Consider the following 18,213-nt stretch of genomic DNA (forward strand, 5'->3'; position numbering starts at 1 on the left):
TGTGAATTTATAGATTGGGTATTTCTGAAATAATCTGAAAACAAATTGAATATTTTAGAGATCATTTTTTTAAACACAAATCTATTATGAAGGTCCCTGGCATTTCACATATTCTACATGTGAATCTGGGGGTCCTTGACATGAAAAGGTCTCAGAACCACTGGGGCAGAGTATAGTAAATACAACACACACCCAGTCAAATTCTTAGTTCATTTAATCCATGTGTGACTCAAAGACAAGTGTACTACAAATGGAACCAAGTGGACATGCAGTCATGCACTTCTCCAGAGTTTAAATGGACACCGAGGCTTTGACACCGTCTCCTAATTGACTGTGGCAGCACAGAGAGTGACCTCACTACCCACTAAGCCTCTTACTGTAATACACTGTCTGCTGAGCCTTAAGTTCACTCGTCTAAAAGTTCAGTCAGGACAGAGCAAGTAGAAGACGAAGCATCACACACACACACACACACAGCTCCCAGAAGGAGAATATCATTTGTCAGAGAAATCATATATATAGACTATAATATTGTGTTTAAAGTGCACACAGGATGTTCAATGACCTGGTGGCCGTTTGGGACGTATCACTGAGCGACGGCGTGCACAGGATCAATTTCGCTCACGGCACCACCTCTGGGAAGCGTGTCGTCTACGTCAATGGAAAGGTAAGGAAGGGGCGGGGGGGGGGGGGGGCTACACTCTGACACTTGACCCATTTAGATGGACGATTCTACAAATGTCTTCTAAATCCTGACAGTTTTCTGAAAAACCCATGTTTCTATATGTTAGTGGTTCTCAAACATTTTCATGTCAAGGACCCCCAAAAATATATGTAATTGGCCACCGACCCCCATCTGAAAATATGTTGTTCCTCAGATGCAAAGCTTTGAGTTAACCCATTTTGGGTGGGAACCCCTTTTGGTGCTAGCATTATGTTATGCTTTAGCTATTGAAAAATAGCAGATCTACAAGCTCATAGCGCGCCACAGATTGGCGCGCTACGATCTTGTAGGTCTAATATTTTTGAAAAATCTCAGGTAAACGTTTGCTCTGAAAAATATATAGGCCTATATAAGATAGATAGATATATTTTATTTCGGTCCATAACAGGAAAAAGGACAACTGACATAGAAACATGGTTTTTTTTTTAAAACGGTCAAGATTTAGAAGACATCATCCTCCGGTCTAAATGGATTAAAACAAATTTAAAAATATTTTCATCATTTTGTGTAGGACACTTAAAAAAAGGAGACGTACTCACAACCCATACAAAATGGACCCATGACCCAAAGTTGGGTCCTGACCCATTATTTGGTCAACACTGGTTTATGATGTGGTTAAATAAGCTGTGGTTGTTGCGTTTCCCCCGCAGCCCACTTTAATACACGTTTACATTGTGGCTCACATGGATGTGACACGTTGTGACTCCTGCTTCCTCCTGCATGTGTCCGACTGTGTTTACAACCTCGTCCAGGCAGGAAATTGAACTTTTTTTCTTTTTTAGGTATAGGGCAGCGGTTCTCAAAGTGGGGTGCTGGGACCCCCAGGGGTCCTTGAGGGGGTTCCAGAGGGGGTCGCGTGCAGCGACATTATTGAAAGTTAAGAAACCAAGTATAGAACCTTACAGGTCTGTAACTCTTGACAGTGTACAAATGGACCATTTGTACACTGTCAGAGTTTACAGGACATCCGTGGCCTTAATACATAGTGGCCCACACTAAGGGTACTTGAAATGAAGATGTTTGAGAAGCACTGTTTTACGGTTCCCAGGAGTACAAGTGTCACTTTAACTATTCCACCTGACGGATTGCTCTTTGGAACAGGAAAAGATTGCCTCTAAGACAAATGTATAGCCAAGACCATTGGTCCTCAAACTTTTACATGGCGAGGACCTCCATAACTCTCAGAGTTACAGACCTTTAAGGGTCCTTTTGGACCCCCGCAAGGAACCCTGAGGGGCCCTGCATGGAGAGTAGCTGTATGCCATATAATTATGGTTGGCATTCTACAGTAATAGAATGCTATAAATAATTATGAGCGCATGACGAAGTATAGCAATACTGCTACGTAGAAATACTTCACAATATGACTCGAGGAAAAGATATTAACCCATTCAGGCCTGACGTCGAAATTAAAAAAAGAAAAAATCTAAATCATGACAATTTTCGGAAAGATTTGAGGCACATTTTAACGATTTTTAAAAAATAGCAGACCTACAAGTTCATAGCGCGCCACTCGGTGGCGCGCTATGAGCTTGTAGATCTGCTATTTTTCAATAGCTAAATTATAACATCATGTTTAAAACACCAAAAGGGGTTCCCTTTCCCAAAATGGGTTAAGCTATTGTTGGCATCAACATTATACGTGCAGTACCAAACATAAATATACTCATTCGGCTGACATTTCACAATCATACTATAGGATTGCAATTAGTAACATTTGAATGTGTTCATCACTTTAATATTGCAGTTTATGTGTTGTATTAATACTCTAAATGTAGAGTAAAATATATATATATATTTTGCCTCCAAGATATACAGTACTTGACTGCCTTTCCACTGGACAAACTGACCAGTCATCATAGCTAAGACAATATCTAATATTTACATGTAATAGATGTAATGTGATTGCAGTATTATTAGTATCAGCAGTAGTAGTAGTAGTTGTTGTTGTATCGCAGACACGGTGCCAGATAATATAAGCCTATGATTGTGCAGTAATGTGGCCATATAAGGGAGAAGTGGCCAAAGAACCCTGTGGTATTAAATCTACTGTAATGACAGAATGTGTGCTATGCAGTGGTGGAAGAAGACAAGTCCCCCGATGTTTTACATCAAGAAAAGTAGCAATACCCCAATGTAGAAAATACTCTGTTACAACTGTAAAGGTCCTGTGTTCAACGTTATACTTAACCCATTTTGGACTGAGGTTGATTAAAAAACATTTTTCTGAAAAACACATGTTTCTATGTCCGTGGTGCATGCTCAACCTTTTTTCACGTCAAGGACCCCCAGAATTATCTCTATTTGGCCACACGGACCCCCATCTCAAAATATGTAGTTCCAGGGACCCCCCCCCCAGAAGCAAATATTGTAGTTAAAAATGTTCGCTCTGAAAGGGTATATATTCAAAGATTTGCGCCACATTTGAACGATTTTTCAAAAATAGCAGATCTACTGCTATTTTTGCCGCGCTATGAGCTTGTAGATCTGCTATTTTTCAATAGCTAAATTATAACATAATGTTTAAAACACCAAAAGGGGTTCCCGTTCAGAATGGCTTAAACCGGGTGCCCAAAAGGTAGGGCTGTGCAGGTAGATCACATGACATGGCCCTAAAACATATATAATTTAAATGTAAAAATATATAATTTGGCATCTGACACTTGAATTAAGGTGACTTGATTGACATAAAAAATGGCCTGTTAACCCACAACAGATTACTTTGTTTTCAAGAGTGTTGAGCACACACAAGATCAGTAGCATTAGAAAGTTTAAAGTTACATACAAAAACAAAAACTATTTCCATTTCCCCCCCTATATTTCTCAATCTAAGTGTGTTTGTCATGTTCTTTAAAGTATTTTCAGCAATATTTTTGGTGGGTAGATCTTGTTGCACTGGTCATTTTTAAAGTAGCTCTCATGATTTTTTTTGGCATAAATCAGTGCTATTGAATACCCTTTAATAAAAATATAAGGTTTTCTTAATTTCCTGAAAAATTTATATTTTTCATTTCCTGAAAGATTTTGGAAATATGAGGTTTCCTCCCGACAGCAGAGATATATATATATATATAAAAAAAAATACTCAAGTAAAGTATAAGTAGTACCTCAAAGTTCCCTTTGATTCTGCTTGAGACAGTTCTTGAGTAGGCGTACTTAGTTACTTTACACACCGCCGCTGCCAGAAACCACGGTATATATATATTCTCCCTGACCTTCTCCCCGCCAGGAAGTCATCAGGAAAGACTGGATGTTCAAGCTGGTCGGGAGGGAGACGTTCACGGTGGGAGCCCTGGAGACCAGAGCCACGGTCCACATCGACGCCGTCAACGGCTTCAACTACGAGTACACGCTGGAGATCGACGGCAAGAGCCTGGAGAAGTTCCTCAGCAACCGATCCAAGACGTCCAAGACGTGGCTGCTCAAAGTGGACGGAGTGGACTACAGGATAGTATTGGGTAAGGAGAGGTTTTACACAATGGTGTATTAACATCCGTATTTGGAGAAAACCTTTGCAGAAAATATTTAATGTAGAGCGAAAACAGAAATACACTAGTATAGTGTAGGCAGTGGGCACTCCGGTCAACCATATGATATAATTGATAATTTGTATTAATTAATCTATTAGTAATCCACTCCTATTTTGGGCATGTCAGCATACAGGATTACAGGTACAGGCAAAAGTTTCAGAAATACTTTCTACAACCTCACATGACGGCGCATTGTGAGCTTAGACTAAGGTTGTGAGCTTGTACATCAGCTATTCTAACTATTTTCCCACGTCACAGTTGTGCGACAAAGTTAGTGGTTAATCGAGTTGAGATATGTCAAATTAGATAAAATGCTCTTCTCGGTTATTCAATTAATTGAAAATGTAATATAATTTGAATATAATAAAACATTTTGTACTAAATAGTTACAGTACATTTACTTTTTAAGTGGTGTAACCACTTCATTACGGAGCTTTGTGTGTCTGTGTGTGTGTGTGTGTGTGTGTGCGTGGCTGGCTGGCTGGGTCTGTCCGAGCACGAAAATAGCGTTTGGTTGGTTTTCACAACCAAGTTTCACAACCGTATCCTAACACACACACACACACACACACACACACACACACACACACACACACACACACACACACACACACACACACACACACACACACCTATTAACTGTATATATGATGATTTCAGGTGTGACAGTACACAACGCGTTGTGAGCTTGTAGGCTATTTTTTTTTGTAGGCTAAGTGTAAAATTAGTCAAATTTAGACTAAAATCTTATGATATTTAGTCGACTAAAACTAGACTAACACTAAAACATTCCGGGTGACTAAAATGTGACTGAAACTAAATGAAAACTATTCAAGAGACTACGACTAAAACTAAAATCAAAATGTGCTGCCAAAAACAACACTGCAGCAGTAGCCAGCATGCCATCATGCCACCATTTGCAGTGAGGCGTGTACTGTCTGTAGGTGAGCGCACTGCACTGTGGCACCCATGTGGTGTCACCCTCTGTGACATCATCTTTTCAGGTGACACGTTCAGCGAGGGGCTCTATTTTTGGACACGCTTGCGGCTGCCAAGCGAGCTGATCGGACACGGGAACGCCTGCATGTCCTGTGTTGTCAACATCAGAGACAGACAAAAGAATTACAAAAAAAAATCAAATGCTTATCATATAACACATGGAAATTAGATTATGCTGTAGTGGTCTATAGTTTGATTCTGTTTATTTGGAAATTAGATTATGCTGTAGTGTGCTGTAGTGGTCTATAGTTTGATTCTGTTTATTTGTACATATACAACATTGCAAGGCTAAGTTTATTTGTTTAAGGTTCAAGGTTCAAGGTTAGCTTTATTGTCCCTTGCGGGAAATTGGTTTGCAGCCAGATAATAGTAAAGAATACACGCAACAAACAACATTCAAAACACTAAGACTAAGAGCTAAGAACAGGGCACTAGAGACAGAGAATTCATGACATTCAATAGTAGCAAAGTCAGCAAAAGTGCATTAGTGGGCAATATGTTCAAAGAGGCAAGAATAAAGTGCTATCCGCTGTTCAGCAGTTGAATAGCAGCCGGGATAAAGGATAGTTTGAACCGATTAGTCTTTGTAGTGGAGCACCCTCAGCCGACGACCTGAGGGCAACAGTTCAAACTCAGACCGAAGTGGGTGATCGGAGACCTCTTAAACATCTGCCTCTTGTAGGCCTACAGGTGTATGAGTTGGGCTTGGGTTCTCCCAGAAATCTTACTGGCCACTTTGACGAGGTTGCTGAGCCTGTCGCCAGGGTCATATTACCGTACCAGGCAACCATACAAAACATGAGAACACATTCAATAAAACTTCTATAGAAAAGAGTCATCATTACAGACGAGACATTAAAAGAACGCATTTTCCTCAGGAAAAAAAAGACGCTGCTGGACTTTTTTTTTGATGTAGAGGCAACATTGGCACATTTCACAAAGCATTTACACAAAGCATTAAAGTGTTAAAAGACTTCAAGACACCAGAGTTAAAAAAAAAAAGACATAGAAGAACTGAATATATAAAAAGGAGATTAAAATTCAGAGCAGAATGAAAATAACTAAGTTCGGGTTTTCTGGAAGTTTGTTCAGTACAAATTAATAAGGTCACAGAGTAGCAACGATTGATTCATGCAAGTGAGAAGATGAGAAGCTGCAGTGGCTTATAAAATACATTACCGTGGAGAACAAAGACTCTATTTTAGTCATGGAGGAAAATGTCACTGCTAAGTAATGTAGGGGGAAATAAATAGCCTTTAGAGACAGACAATCAGACCGATTGACCTTTACTGCTGTAGGCATGACTCACAGGAGGGGGCCTAGCAGTCCAGGCGCATATCACCTATAGGCATTAGGCTCTAATGCAGCTTGAGCTGACGTAGAATACGCACATCGACAGGCTGGGTGCTGGCCTAAATAAACCTCAGCAGATGATGGATATGGAGCCTGCACACCACAGGTACAAGAAGACTTTCTTTATTGAGAAATCTGACAACGTTTCGATCTATTTGATCTTCATCAGGTCATGACCTGATGAAGATCTCACGTTGTCAGATTTCACGTTGTCAGATTTCTCAATGAAGAAAGTCTTATTGTACCTGTGGTGTGCGGGCTCCATCCATCATCTGCTCTAATGCAGCTTGACAGCATATGTTGCGAGTTTGAATCCCGATCCTGAGAACCGTTGCTGCGTGTCACTCCCTGTCTCCCTTCTCTGCGTTTCCTGTCGATCTCCACGGGTACTATCAATGAAGGCAGACATATATGAATCACAGGAGAGCACAGCACGACACGTGCACTGCTCGGATCTAGCTGCAATTTGCAACTCTAGATGAATCTAAATCAAATCAAATCAAATCAAGCTTTATTTATATAGCACATTTAAAACAATCGAGATTGACCAAAGTGCTTTACACAATAAAATCTAGAAACAGTTATGCATACAAAATACAGAAACATCAAGTATGGATGCGCACCCACATAACAACAAGAAGTGAAACAGTTCAAATGACAAAAATAAAAAATCATAGAAAGGCCATAGAAAAGAGATGTGTCTTAAGAAGAGACTTAAATAGTTCAATGGACTGAGCACTTTTAATATAAAAAGGGAGACTATTCCAGAGAATGGGTGCTGCAACAGCGAAGGCACGATCACCTCTGGATCTTAAATTGGACGGGGGAACAGTCAGAAGCAGCTGGCCGGCAGACCTCAAAGGTCTAGCTGGAGTATAATCATCCAAGAGGTCAGATAAGTATGAGGGGGCCAGCCCATGTAAAGATGTATAAACAAATTAAAGTATCTTAAAATCAATTCTAGAGTTATATGTCCTGTTGCACGTCAACCCAAGTTGACCCAAGTGATTCAACTGGTTCAACTGGTTCAATTCAATGGCCCAAACCACACCCAATGGGTCGCCATGATGCAACTCCTCGCAACCGTTTGGTATCAAGGAGTTGCATGACGACCCATTGTGTACCTCTTGTCCATTAATGGATATGTTTTCAAGTAGATAAATACAAATTTCAGCTCTATAACAAACTGTGGATTGGATTAACAGCAGAGCGGCTCTTCTCTCCAACAGAAAAGGACACAATGGACGTGTGGTGTAATGGACAGCAGATGGAGACTACGGTAAGATATTGAGTCTAACGCTGGCTTCACCCACAATGTACCAAAAATACATTATGAATTAACAGTTTAAGCCCTGTTTCAAAAACGGTGAATATACAAGCTTTTTTCCATTGGAAAGGTAAAAAAAGAAAAAAAACGGGTCACCAGCCTATGTTTGGGAAACATTGCTCTAATGCACTGGTTGTCAACCTTTTTAGGCAGTGACCCCCAAAATAATCATATTTGAACTGGGGACCCCCCCCCCCACCCTGACACTCAAGGAATGAGGCATTACATTTTGTTTGACTCGGTTCCACAGATACATATTGTGAAAATATGTATTTCATGGGGGGAGGGGTCCCGATCCCAATCTACAGGTTGAGAACCTCTAATGCATTGCAAATGGAAGTGAGCTCATTGTCAACAGAAAAACAGCAGCCTTAGTCTTATTAAATTATGCCAGTGACCCTAACAGTAACACAACACATGTAAACATAATTCTGTCTAATGCCCCCCCCCCCCCCCCCCCCCCTGGGCAAACAAAACACTGATGTCCTATCTGCCGCATTCATTGTTTTCCGTCAGCTGATATGCAAATTTGAGCATATTACTTGCTTTGATCTTCCACAATAGTTTATTATTCCTCTGATCGTTTTGTTGGCACACTAAACAGTGAATCAAAGTTCACACACACATCATTATGTACTGAGCTATAGAAATAAATCGCCCGGGATTAGACTCATGTGAACTTGTGAAGACCAGCTATTGACTTCTGGTTCTGTGGTATAAATGCTCTTTGTGGAGGGATTAAGATAATGCTGTTGAGCTATGAAGACTAGGAGGAGCGTGATTATATTTAGCCTATGTGAGAAAAACACATTAGATGAGTGAATACGGATATTGTTTTGCATTTTGGAACAAAGCCCTTCATGCTATTGAAATGCAACAATAGAACTATAGCTTTGGCAAATCAGGTAATGCTTTGATGTTTTTCCCAAATACTACTGTGTCCTTGCTAATGAACTAAAGTCCCCGATCTTCGTGAGAATCAAATTAGGAACTTCTATTTAGATTTTAGCCATATTTGATACATATATATATATATATATATATATATATATAGTCTTTGCTTCTGGGGGTCCCTGGAACAAAATATTTTGAGATGGTGGTCCGCAGCCAAATACATATCATTTTGGGGGTCATTGACATGAAAAGGTTTTGAGAACCGCTAACATACAGTAGCAACATACGTTTTTTCCACAAAAACTGTTATAGACTTTAGAAGGCATTTGTACAATCGGCTTCAGGTCTTAATGGGTTATTAATGTTGATCAGATAAAATTTCTCCTGGCTGACCGGGCCCCTGCCTGTGACATCCACAGTTCAAGATACTGTAAACCCACCCTCTAGGCAATTTTAATATACAGTAGGATTTGATAGCACACTGGGCTGAGACGAGAGGGGGTGAGGAGAGGGCAGACAACGGATCCAACAAAAACACTGAACCAGATTGAAAAGCGGTACACCAGGTGAACCACCAGACCAGAGACCCTGTGTGAACATTTTGTACCTGACTTGAACTCTATATCATCCCTATTCTGGGGCTAACATTTTGGTGAAAATAGTAAAAGGTTTAAGATTAAGACTTAAGTAAGTGATGGACACAGTAATAAGCATTGGTGGAAAGTAACTAAGTACATTTACCTGGAAAATGGTGCATTTATATAGCACCTTTATCCAAGGCACTTTACATAGATTGTGCATTACATTCACCCATTCACACACACATTCATTCATACACTGATGGCGGTGGAAACCATGCAAGGCATCAACCAGCACATCAGGAGCAATTAGGGGTTCAGTGTCTTGCTCAAGGACACTTCGACACCAACTCTGGGGGAGCCCGGGTTCGAACTGGCAACCTTGCGGTTACCATCCAGCCACTCTACCCCTGAGCCACTGCCGCCTGGAAAAATCCCACCCGTGTGAAGTGAGCGGCGCTCTTATCATCGTACATCATCATGACGTAACATGTATATTTGCTTAGACACACATGACGTACATTCTCCATTCATTGTCAATGGGAATTGAATCTTTGTGCAGGACAAAAATACAGATTTGCTCAGACACAATGACGTAAATTCTCCATTCATTGTCAATGAGAATTTAATGTTTGTGTAAGACGAAAATCTACACTAATTGCTGAATATAGGCCTTCCTATATTATAGAGGGGGGACAGCGCCCCTCAGCTGTTATGGGGAATGCCCCAGGTGGGCACAGGGGCCTGGGAAACACAAGCACACCATTGCCCCGATCCGCATCAAACTTGGCATAAACACTGTTCAGGGTTCTGTCATGATAGTCTCACCAGGTCTAGGTTGCTGTGCTAATTCCCACTCCCGAGGTGTTATGCATGATCATTAATCAATGATTGCTCTTTTTTTCTGTCATTGTAATATATGCCTGATGACGACCTTGTAGGTCGAAACGTTGCAATTGTTGCATCTTTAAAAAGTAAGTCTCGGAGCTCTAGAAACTAGTGTGCAGATGTTTTTTTGTCCTCTTTGAGTCTCACCAGGAGCCACATTGTACAGATAGATAGATAGAATACTTTATTTGCAGTTTAAGAAAATTACAGAAAATGAAATCATTTTAAAAAACGCCAAATGGACTTTAGACACAAAAAAAGCCTTTGCTTGTTTCCATTGTGGTCCTGAGTTCCCCACATTGTACAAAACCGTTTACTTCTGCCCAGGAACCATGTTTTAAAACTCTGCTTACATGTTGTCAGGGTGCACTGTTGCTCTGATCTGCACCAAACTTGGCATGAGAATAGAGTCACGCCAAAAAAAACTAAATTGCACACACGTGGGGCACCACAGCAGTGTTACACAGCAGTGTCTTTTCTGTGACCGTTGCTACGATCAGTGCAACCGCATACCATCGTAGGACTGGATTTGAAGGCGGCCTGGAAAATCGAGTAAAGTCCAAAACGCCTGAAAGCCTAACCTAATAACGAACTGACCTGACTGTTCACAGGGGGAGTTTGTGGACGACGGAACAGAGACACACTTCTTGTTGGAGGACCATGAGTGTTGCATCAAGGCTGTCAGTGGAGGCAAGAAGAAGACTGGCATTGTTCACTATCTGCTGGTGGACGGGGAGGCCATACCCGCGACCATACAATAACACTGACTCTATACCAGTGGTGGGCAACTTTGGACGATGGAGAGGGCCACTATATTTCCACACACACTCCAGAGGGCCACAATACATAGCATAGAAAACAATAGCCGATCTACAAGCTCAAAACGTGGCTTGTAGATCAACTATTTTTGCTATATTGATTGAAGCATTTCAGTTTGCAGAATTACAGTACATTTCAAGCACAACTCAATACAAAAAATTGTTAACTGTGAGTGGACGACCAATAAAGCACTAGACTTGTTTACAAGAGGGTCCACCTTGTTCAATTCATCATAAATATTTGAATTTAAAACTTGGTTTATTTATTTTTTGCTATTTTTTTATTGGAATCCTGAAAAGTAACCTTTTTTATTTAATTTCAAATGCATTTAGTTATAGTTGTGTTAACTTTATGAACTAAATACAAATACATTGGACAATAACATTTTAATACTAGTCATTAACCCTTAGACAGATTACTACTGGAAAACACGTGGAGTTTTGCATTAGTCTTTTCTGCCCTGTACGTGATTTTCCGTAGTTCTCTTTTTTTACTAATACCAATACATTAATTCGGTCCGCACCTCTGTATTGAGTATTGAGCATAAATATCAACTACATTTCCCAGAATTCCCGTGTCACGTGACACACGTGTATGCTTTCCTATTGGAAACTGACGCCCAGCCCCCAGTGAACAGGGGGGTTGGTTGACTCCTCCGAGGTGGGCACTGGAGGAAGAGTTTTTCAGCCAGGTTTGCAGTCGCCGCAAAAAAAACAATCTGAAAAATGATCCATCCGTGTCCAGTGGCATTCTCCAGTCCCAGACCGTTGGCCGGGCTGCAACATCCACCCTCGCGGATTACACGTGTGCAATGTTTTTTCTTCTCCCCACCGGAGTTACCACCAAGGCTGATGCCTTCGCTAAAAGGTAATTTTATTGTATTCGAAAATGCCCTAATATGACATGTCTAGTAAGACGATCCCTATATTTGGCCCGAGCCGACCTAGTGCTGATATCAGATAGATGTGGTAGAACCATATATGGATAGATCTAACTGGTTTAGTCATCGTGACAGGCATAGTCGGAGAATATATAACAAGGGTCGGTACTATAGGTGATCGACGTAGCTAACAAAAACATCTGATCAAATGAATGTATTGTACTGTGTCTTTGTGGGCCGAATCGTGGCATCGTGGCATACAAATAGATGTTTGTATAATTAGTATCACGATAAAATAATATGGCGACGTTAGAATGACACCACCAATGAGTGATCGCGTGTAATGTAGCTGCCCAGCGTATATCCAGCACCATCACGTCACCACATTCCACTGGCTGTTGGCTAGTAGTAGTTGCTAACAAACACTGCACAAATGGTACTGGCTATTGGCCGGGCCACAAGCCCGGGCAATAGCCAGTACCAATGTTGCTGGATGATTGCGACGCAATGGTGCTGGATATACCCTGGGCAGCTAGCTACATTACCAGCGGCAGCGATCACTCATTGGTGTTTCATTCTAACGTTGCCATATTATTTTATCGTGATACTACTTATACAAGCATCTATTTGTATTTGTCATGCCACGACTCGGCCCACAAAGACACTGCACAATAAAATCATTGATCGCCAGCAGCCGGGTAAAACGCCATGTAATAGTAGCGTGCACTGACTACAGCTAAAATGTTTATTTCTTTTTATATATTTAGAACTGGCATCAGATGAGGAGGAGGAGGAGGATGAAGAGTCAAGACTGCGATGGCGTTCTCCGACACTGAACCGGATTCATTCATTCATTCATTTCAGGGGGGGCAGTTTTTGGGTGTTTTTTTTTATTTAGCCTACTCACACATAACCTGACTCCGCCAGATGGGGCAGCAGAGAGTACACTGGGTTCCCCCCTCCTGCTCCCATCTGGGAACTCTCAGGCAGACTTGATGCCCGGCCACAAAACGGCCTGGCCAATCAGCAGCAGCTAGAAGCGAAGTTGCTCACAAAACGGCCTGGCCAATCAGCAGCAACTAGTAGAAGCTAGAAGCTGCTGCTAGAAGTTGCTAGAAGCTGCTGCTGATTGGCCAGGCCGTTTTGTGGCCGGGCATCAAGTCTGCCTGAGAGTTCCCAGATGGGAGCAGGAGGGGGGAACACACTGTACACTCTGCTGCCCCATATGGCGGAGTCAGGTTAACTCACACACACACACCGTCAAGGACTGGGTTTGGGGACATTTGGGAGGAGTAGCTCTGATCCATAGCTCTAAATGCGCATTTAGAGCTATGGATCAGAGCTAGGGGAGGAGTAACTGTTTTGTATGTAGGCCTACTTATTTTCTGTAATATTTATCATTTTATTATGTTAGTAGTCGTAAAAAATAAAAGACTCTTTTACAATGAGTTAGACCTGTCATGACTATTTTGTTCACTATTGTGAGGTTTATTGTATATGACTAAGCAAGTTTCAACTGTGATTTACTCTGTAACGGTAGATGGTAATAACTCAATTTCTTTTTTATAATACAGTATACATTCAAGTCTATATTTTGATACATATCATGGGCACCAAGTCATATCAAAACAATGTCCTTGGATGTGTTTTTTATCAAAACTGTGTTTCTTCATAACAGGTTTTTGAGATACATGCATGAATAGACAAGGTACTGGTAAGACTATGTAAACATGGTATATATCAAAATGTGCGTTAGAATGTCTAATTTTACCCCAAAAAAGAATTGAGTTTATATGATGTTCCAATTTCAGAGCTATGGGGACTTTTAGCTGGATAGGTCAGATTGATCATGACTGACCATGCTATTTATAGATGGCAAAATATCTACAGTGGTACATGTGAGAAACTTTTTATTTTATTTTAATTGAACTAGACAACTCACCCTTTAAAATGAGATATTGCATGGCTATGTACGCCCAGCAGAAAACAAGTTATTTAGAAAATAAAACTTCAACCGGGCATAACTTTTTTTGGTTGTCCTAGAAACAGAAACAGTGTAAATGCAGGCTCTTTTAAATGGCTTCCAACACAAGAACTAAACATTGTATCAACTCAGTTCATTTTTTTCCTGGAAGCAGACAAGTCAAGCTTTCTCTGAAGGTCTTTCGTTGTCACACATTCACAACAGAGAATTTTCAATAAATCATTCAAAAACGCCATTCTGCCATAGAGAAGTCTACAAACTATATAGAAATCCTTGAAACTCTCAAAGAGTTAAGCTACAGTATACATATATAGACTGAAGTAATTAAAGCGGGTCTTGTTTACATGTTTGGAATTGTAACAGCTGAAATCAATAATATATCAGTATTCTGATATTAACCTGCGACTGCGAGCCGCATTAAGTGCCACCAGTTGCCCATGTAGTCTATACCAACAACAATAACACTGACTCTACCAGCACCTATACAATAATTATGTACCAGCATGATCTACATCAGAGGTTCCTCAAACTTTTTGTATTTATTTCACACGCTGTTCACAAGTCGGGTCCATTAGGTTCCATTTGTACACACTCAGAGTTACAGATCTGTATAAGGGTCAATTTGGAATCCTGAGGGTCCCTGGGACCCAACTTTTCTGAACCCATGATCTAAAACAATAACTGCAAAATAAAATATAGTGATGTTGTAAATATGGCAATGTTTTTCTTTCTTTCTTTTTTATATGTAGATACAATATATGTTTAATTATACACACGTGCATCAAATAATACGTTTATGTCTGTGTTAATGTAGAAAATAAAATGTATAGCATTGTATTTCTCTTGTGTTTATACATTGGGAATTCTTGCTGGGATTATTTTTTGTTTGTTTTGTTACATATATGTTCGTGTATGTTATTGTTGCAGCTAGCTGTTCAAAATGCTAATGTGTCAAATGTTAACTAGTGCTTTTGTCAAACCAGAGCCATAGAGTAAGACGAACTCTGTTCACTTCATGGGGCCAGTCCAATGACGGCTCTCCTACATAGACTTCTATTGAGAATGGGGACCGGAAGTCGGCAGAAATGCATTGGACCCAGGCAACAGCCCAGCTTTAATGATCTTCAATCCCTTTATTTTAGATTGTTTGGTAGAAATCGTACAACATAAACATTACAGAGACTTTAGTTGTTACTGTACAAGACTTAAAATGCCTAAAATAGCTCTTATTTGCGCCGCCCTGGTTGAAAACAATGTATTTCAAACTCCAGCTTGTCCCTCTCCAGGCTGCATGAACAGCGCTCGAGCGCTCGGTTTCTGCCCCCTCAATATCGTAACTCTTCTATTAGATGGCTCTTTGTCAAACCAGAACAAACTAAACAGGACAGTGGAATTGGTCATGGTTGCGTAAGCTCCACGCAATGATCACCTTCTTGAACTGGGAACCAGCAGACTTTGCATGGGGTATAATTTTGCCTTGCGTAAGTGTTTGTCAGGTAACCTACCCATACATTAAAGAAATTGTTGTAATTGTCATGTAATAAAGACAAAATGTTTGTCTTTTTATTACGTGACATTGTTTTAAATTACAAGCTCTGATACTGGAGAAATGAACTCTACGTGTTTGTATATTAATCTTATTATACAGTGCATAGATATACTAGAGAACCATTTGAGAGTAGTACTTAAAGCGGCACTATGTAACCTTTTAATGAATAAAATGTAATTTTGTCCAATCTGTATGGTAGAGTAGGCTATGTTAGTTGTTAATACAATATAGCTTATACAATTGGGGTGGTTGTGATTTGTCTCCCTGCTCTGTTCTATTGAGACATTTAGGTCATGTCAAAGGTCATGTCTCACCTAAAACTAAAATACATCGCATGGATGCACCTGGGACGTATCCTCAGTGATGTATCCCAAGGACATCTGGGTTTCGGGTCTCGCAACATCATAGCCCTCACGTCCCAGTAGCTACCCTCGATCAGTCCCATTAGGGAAAAACCAGGGCCACACAATCCGTTCCTCCTGAACTACTCTGCCGGGACTGGGTATGATGATGATCGCATCAATCTGGCGCGTGGAAGGACTAGGATGTGGGTTGAATCCTGTCCGGGCCCCTCCTACGTCTCACCAGGTCCACTCCTGCTCTCACCAGGTCCAGGACCTGTGCGTTGCACCAGAGTCCCAGCACCATGCAGGCACTTCATTCAGGAGTGGTGGATTCTCGAGCCGCAATGGTTTGGCCCATGGTGGTACTGCAGGCTCCGCTTGCATGCGGCTTGAATGGCCCTCCTAAAGGCCTCACCGTGGGTTTGTTGGGCTTCTTCCTCACGGAAGACACACCTAGACTTGTTAAATTGTGTTAAATTGCTGTATTCTGATCGTATTTCTATCGTAGTGTGTTTGTTTAGTAACACATGTCTCTGTCTCTCCAGCTGATAGAAAACGGTAAATGCCCTTTCAGGTCAGGATACCGATGTTAACCAATCAGGAGAGAGAACTTACATGATACAGGACAAACAAGTGAAATTAGAAACTGATGACACAAAAAAGGAGCAGACAAAATTGGAACTGGAACAATTTGAATTTAATTGAATCCTGAATGGATGTTATTGAGCAAAATGATTAGGCCTACTATATATATATATATATATATATATATATATATATATTTTAATCAGAATAATAAACCAAAACCATATCACTTACACAGTACAACTGTAGGCTAATTACAACAGTAGCCTAAATAAGAACATATTTTTAAATGTAGCCCCCCCCCCCCCCCCCACACACTGCCATTGTAACAATGGAATGCGGAAGTGCTCATTCTATCTCAATGGGATAGAAGCATAGAGTATATAGGATAGAAGCGCACCGCTTTGCGGCGAGATCAAAGCGTACTGTCACCACTCTCATTACTTACTAGATTACTCTGCTGCAGACCACCTGCCGACGCTGGACTGGTTCTGTCCGGTTTACCTTTTACGCGGGGCGCATGAATCTCTCCTCACCTGTCCTGTGATGTCACAGTGTCAGCTCAGCTGTCAGTGTCATGTTAGTTTTTTTTATTTACAACATGGCTGAGGCTCAGAAAACGAATATCTGACTTCTTTGGTGGGTATTACAGAATTAAGTAGTAGTACTAAAGTAGTAAGCTAGTACTATAGGCTACTATAGCGTTGGTGAGGTTGTCGAGTTGAGTGGAGTGGTGTTGTGGAGGAGGAGGAAGAAGGAGGACGACGAGTGACGAGTCGACGCAGGTATTGAATGAAGAAGGCTATTTATTAAACGTTTGCAGAATTACAGTAGACTACATTTCAAGCACAACTCAATACAATAACTGTTAACTGTGAGTGGACGACACCATAAAGCATTTAAACTTGTTTACGTTTAGGTAGAGGTATAGTGGAGGCCCGAGCCTACAGTAGCAATGCATTTATACTTTATTGTGTGTGTAGGGCACATTTGCCTAATGCCTAGTACTGCTGCTGCAGTGCAAATATATAGCCTACTATATGTTCTTACGGTCGGCCTTTCTTTTAATGTTTGCCTAGAGCCTAATTATAAAATTATCTTCCCAGCGAAAGTAAATGTTTAGGGTAAATTATGAATGATGTAATTCGTGCCAGCTATAGGCTGCCAGCCTGCAAGGCTATATAGAGTTGTCACTTTAATTTCAGCCGAGTCAAAACCCAGACGTTTTTTGTTGGTTTATGAAAACGTAAGTAAAATAGCCTAAATTATTTAGGCTATCTTAAATACTACTGACCGTGCTGCGCCTCTCACTTCACACGTGTGTGAATTGTGATTGATTTGTTGTTACATTTTAAAATGGGGGGGGGGGGGAAGGCGCGCACACCCCCACCCCCGCCCTTCTGTAAATGTATCCCGGCTGTGTGTGCGTGTCACGTGTGTGTGTGCGCGTGCGTGTGTGTGTGCGTGTGTTTAACAATGTATTAAGATGGGGGCGGGTGGCTAAATACACATTCATTTCGGGGCTCCAAGTTGAGATTAAATGCTTTCAAAACCAATGCCCATTGACTTGACTACTAGCCTAGGCTATTTGTGTGTTTATTTTCTGTTTCATTCATTCATTCATTCATTCATTCATTCATTCATTCATTCATTCGTGGCACAAACGGCCCTCGTGTAAACTCACTATCCTCATACTTTTGTCGTGTGTGTGCCTTACAGATAAATTCTACAAGGTAAAAAAAAATCCCTCCCCACGCCG

At 40.9% G+C, this 18,213-nt stretch overlaps 1 protein-coding gene across 1 annotated transcript; it reads left to right on the forward strand.

The window, feature by feature from the left end:
• Window positions 1-441: 441 nt before the first annotated feature.
• LOC306917245 (fas apoptotic inhibitory molecule 1-like) lies at window positions 442-11,176 on the forward strand. Its single transcript, XM_079495385.1, has 4 exons — window positions 442-667; window positions 3,954-4,182; window positions 7,836-7,885; window positions 10,905-11,176. The coding sequence occupies exons 1-4, from the start codon at window positions 554-556 to the stop codon at window positions 11,052-11,054; spliced, it is 543 nt and encodes a 180-aa protein (XP_079351511.1). The 5' UTR covers window positions 442-553; the 3' UTR covers window positions 11,055-11,176.
• The last annotated feature ends 7,037 nt before the right edge of the window (window positions 11,177-18,213 follow it).

This window comes from Electrona antarctica, assembly GCF_951216825.1.
Source record: "Electrona antarctica genome assembly, chromosome: 24".
NCBI classification, from domain to species: domain Eukaryota; kingdom Metazoa; phylum Chordata; class Actinopteri; order Myctophiformes; family Myctophidae; genus Electrona; species Electrona antarctica.

Coding starts and splice junctions, on each gene's coding strand:
- LOC306917245 (XM_079495385.1), top strand. CDS start 554: ATGTTCAATGACCTGGTGGCCGTTTGGGACGTATCACTGAGCGACGGC. Junction 668..3,953: donor TCGTCTACGTCAATGGAAAG/GTAAGGAAGGGG, acceptor TCTCCCCGCCAG/GAAGTCATCAGGAAAGACTG. Junction 4,183..7,835: donor GGACTACAGGATAGTATTGG/GTAAGGAGAGGT, acceptor TCTCTCCAACAG/AAAAGGACACAATGGACGTG.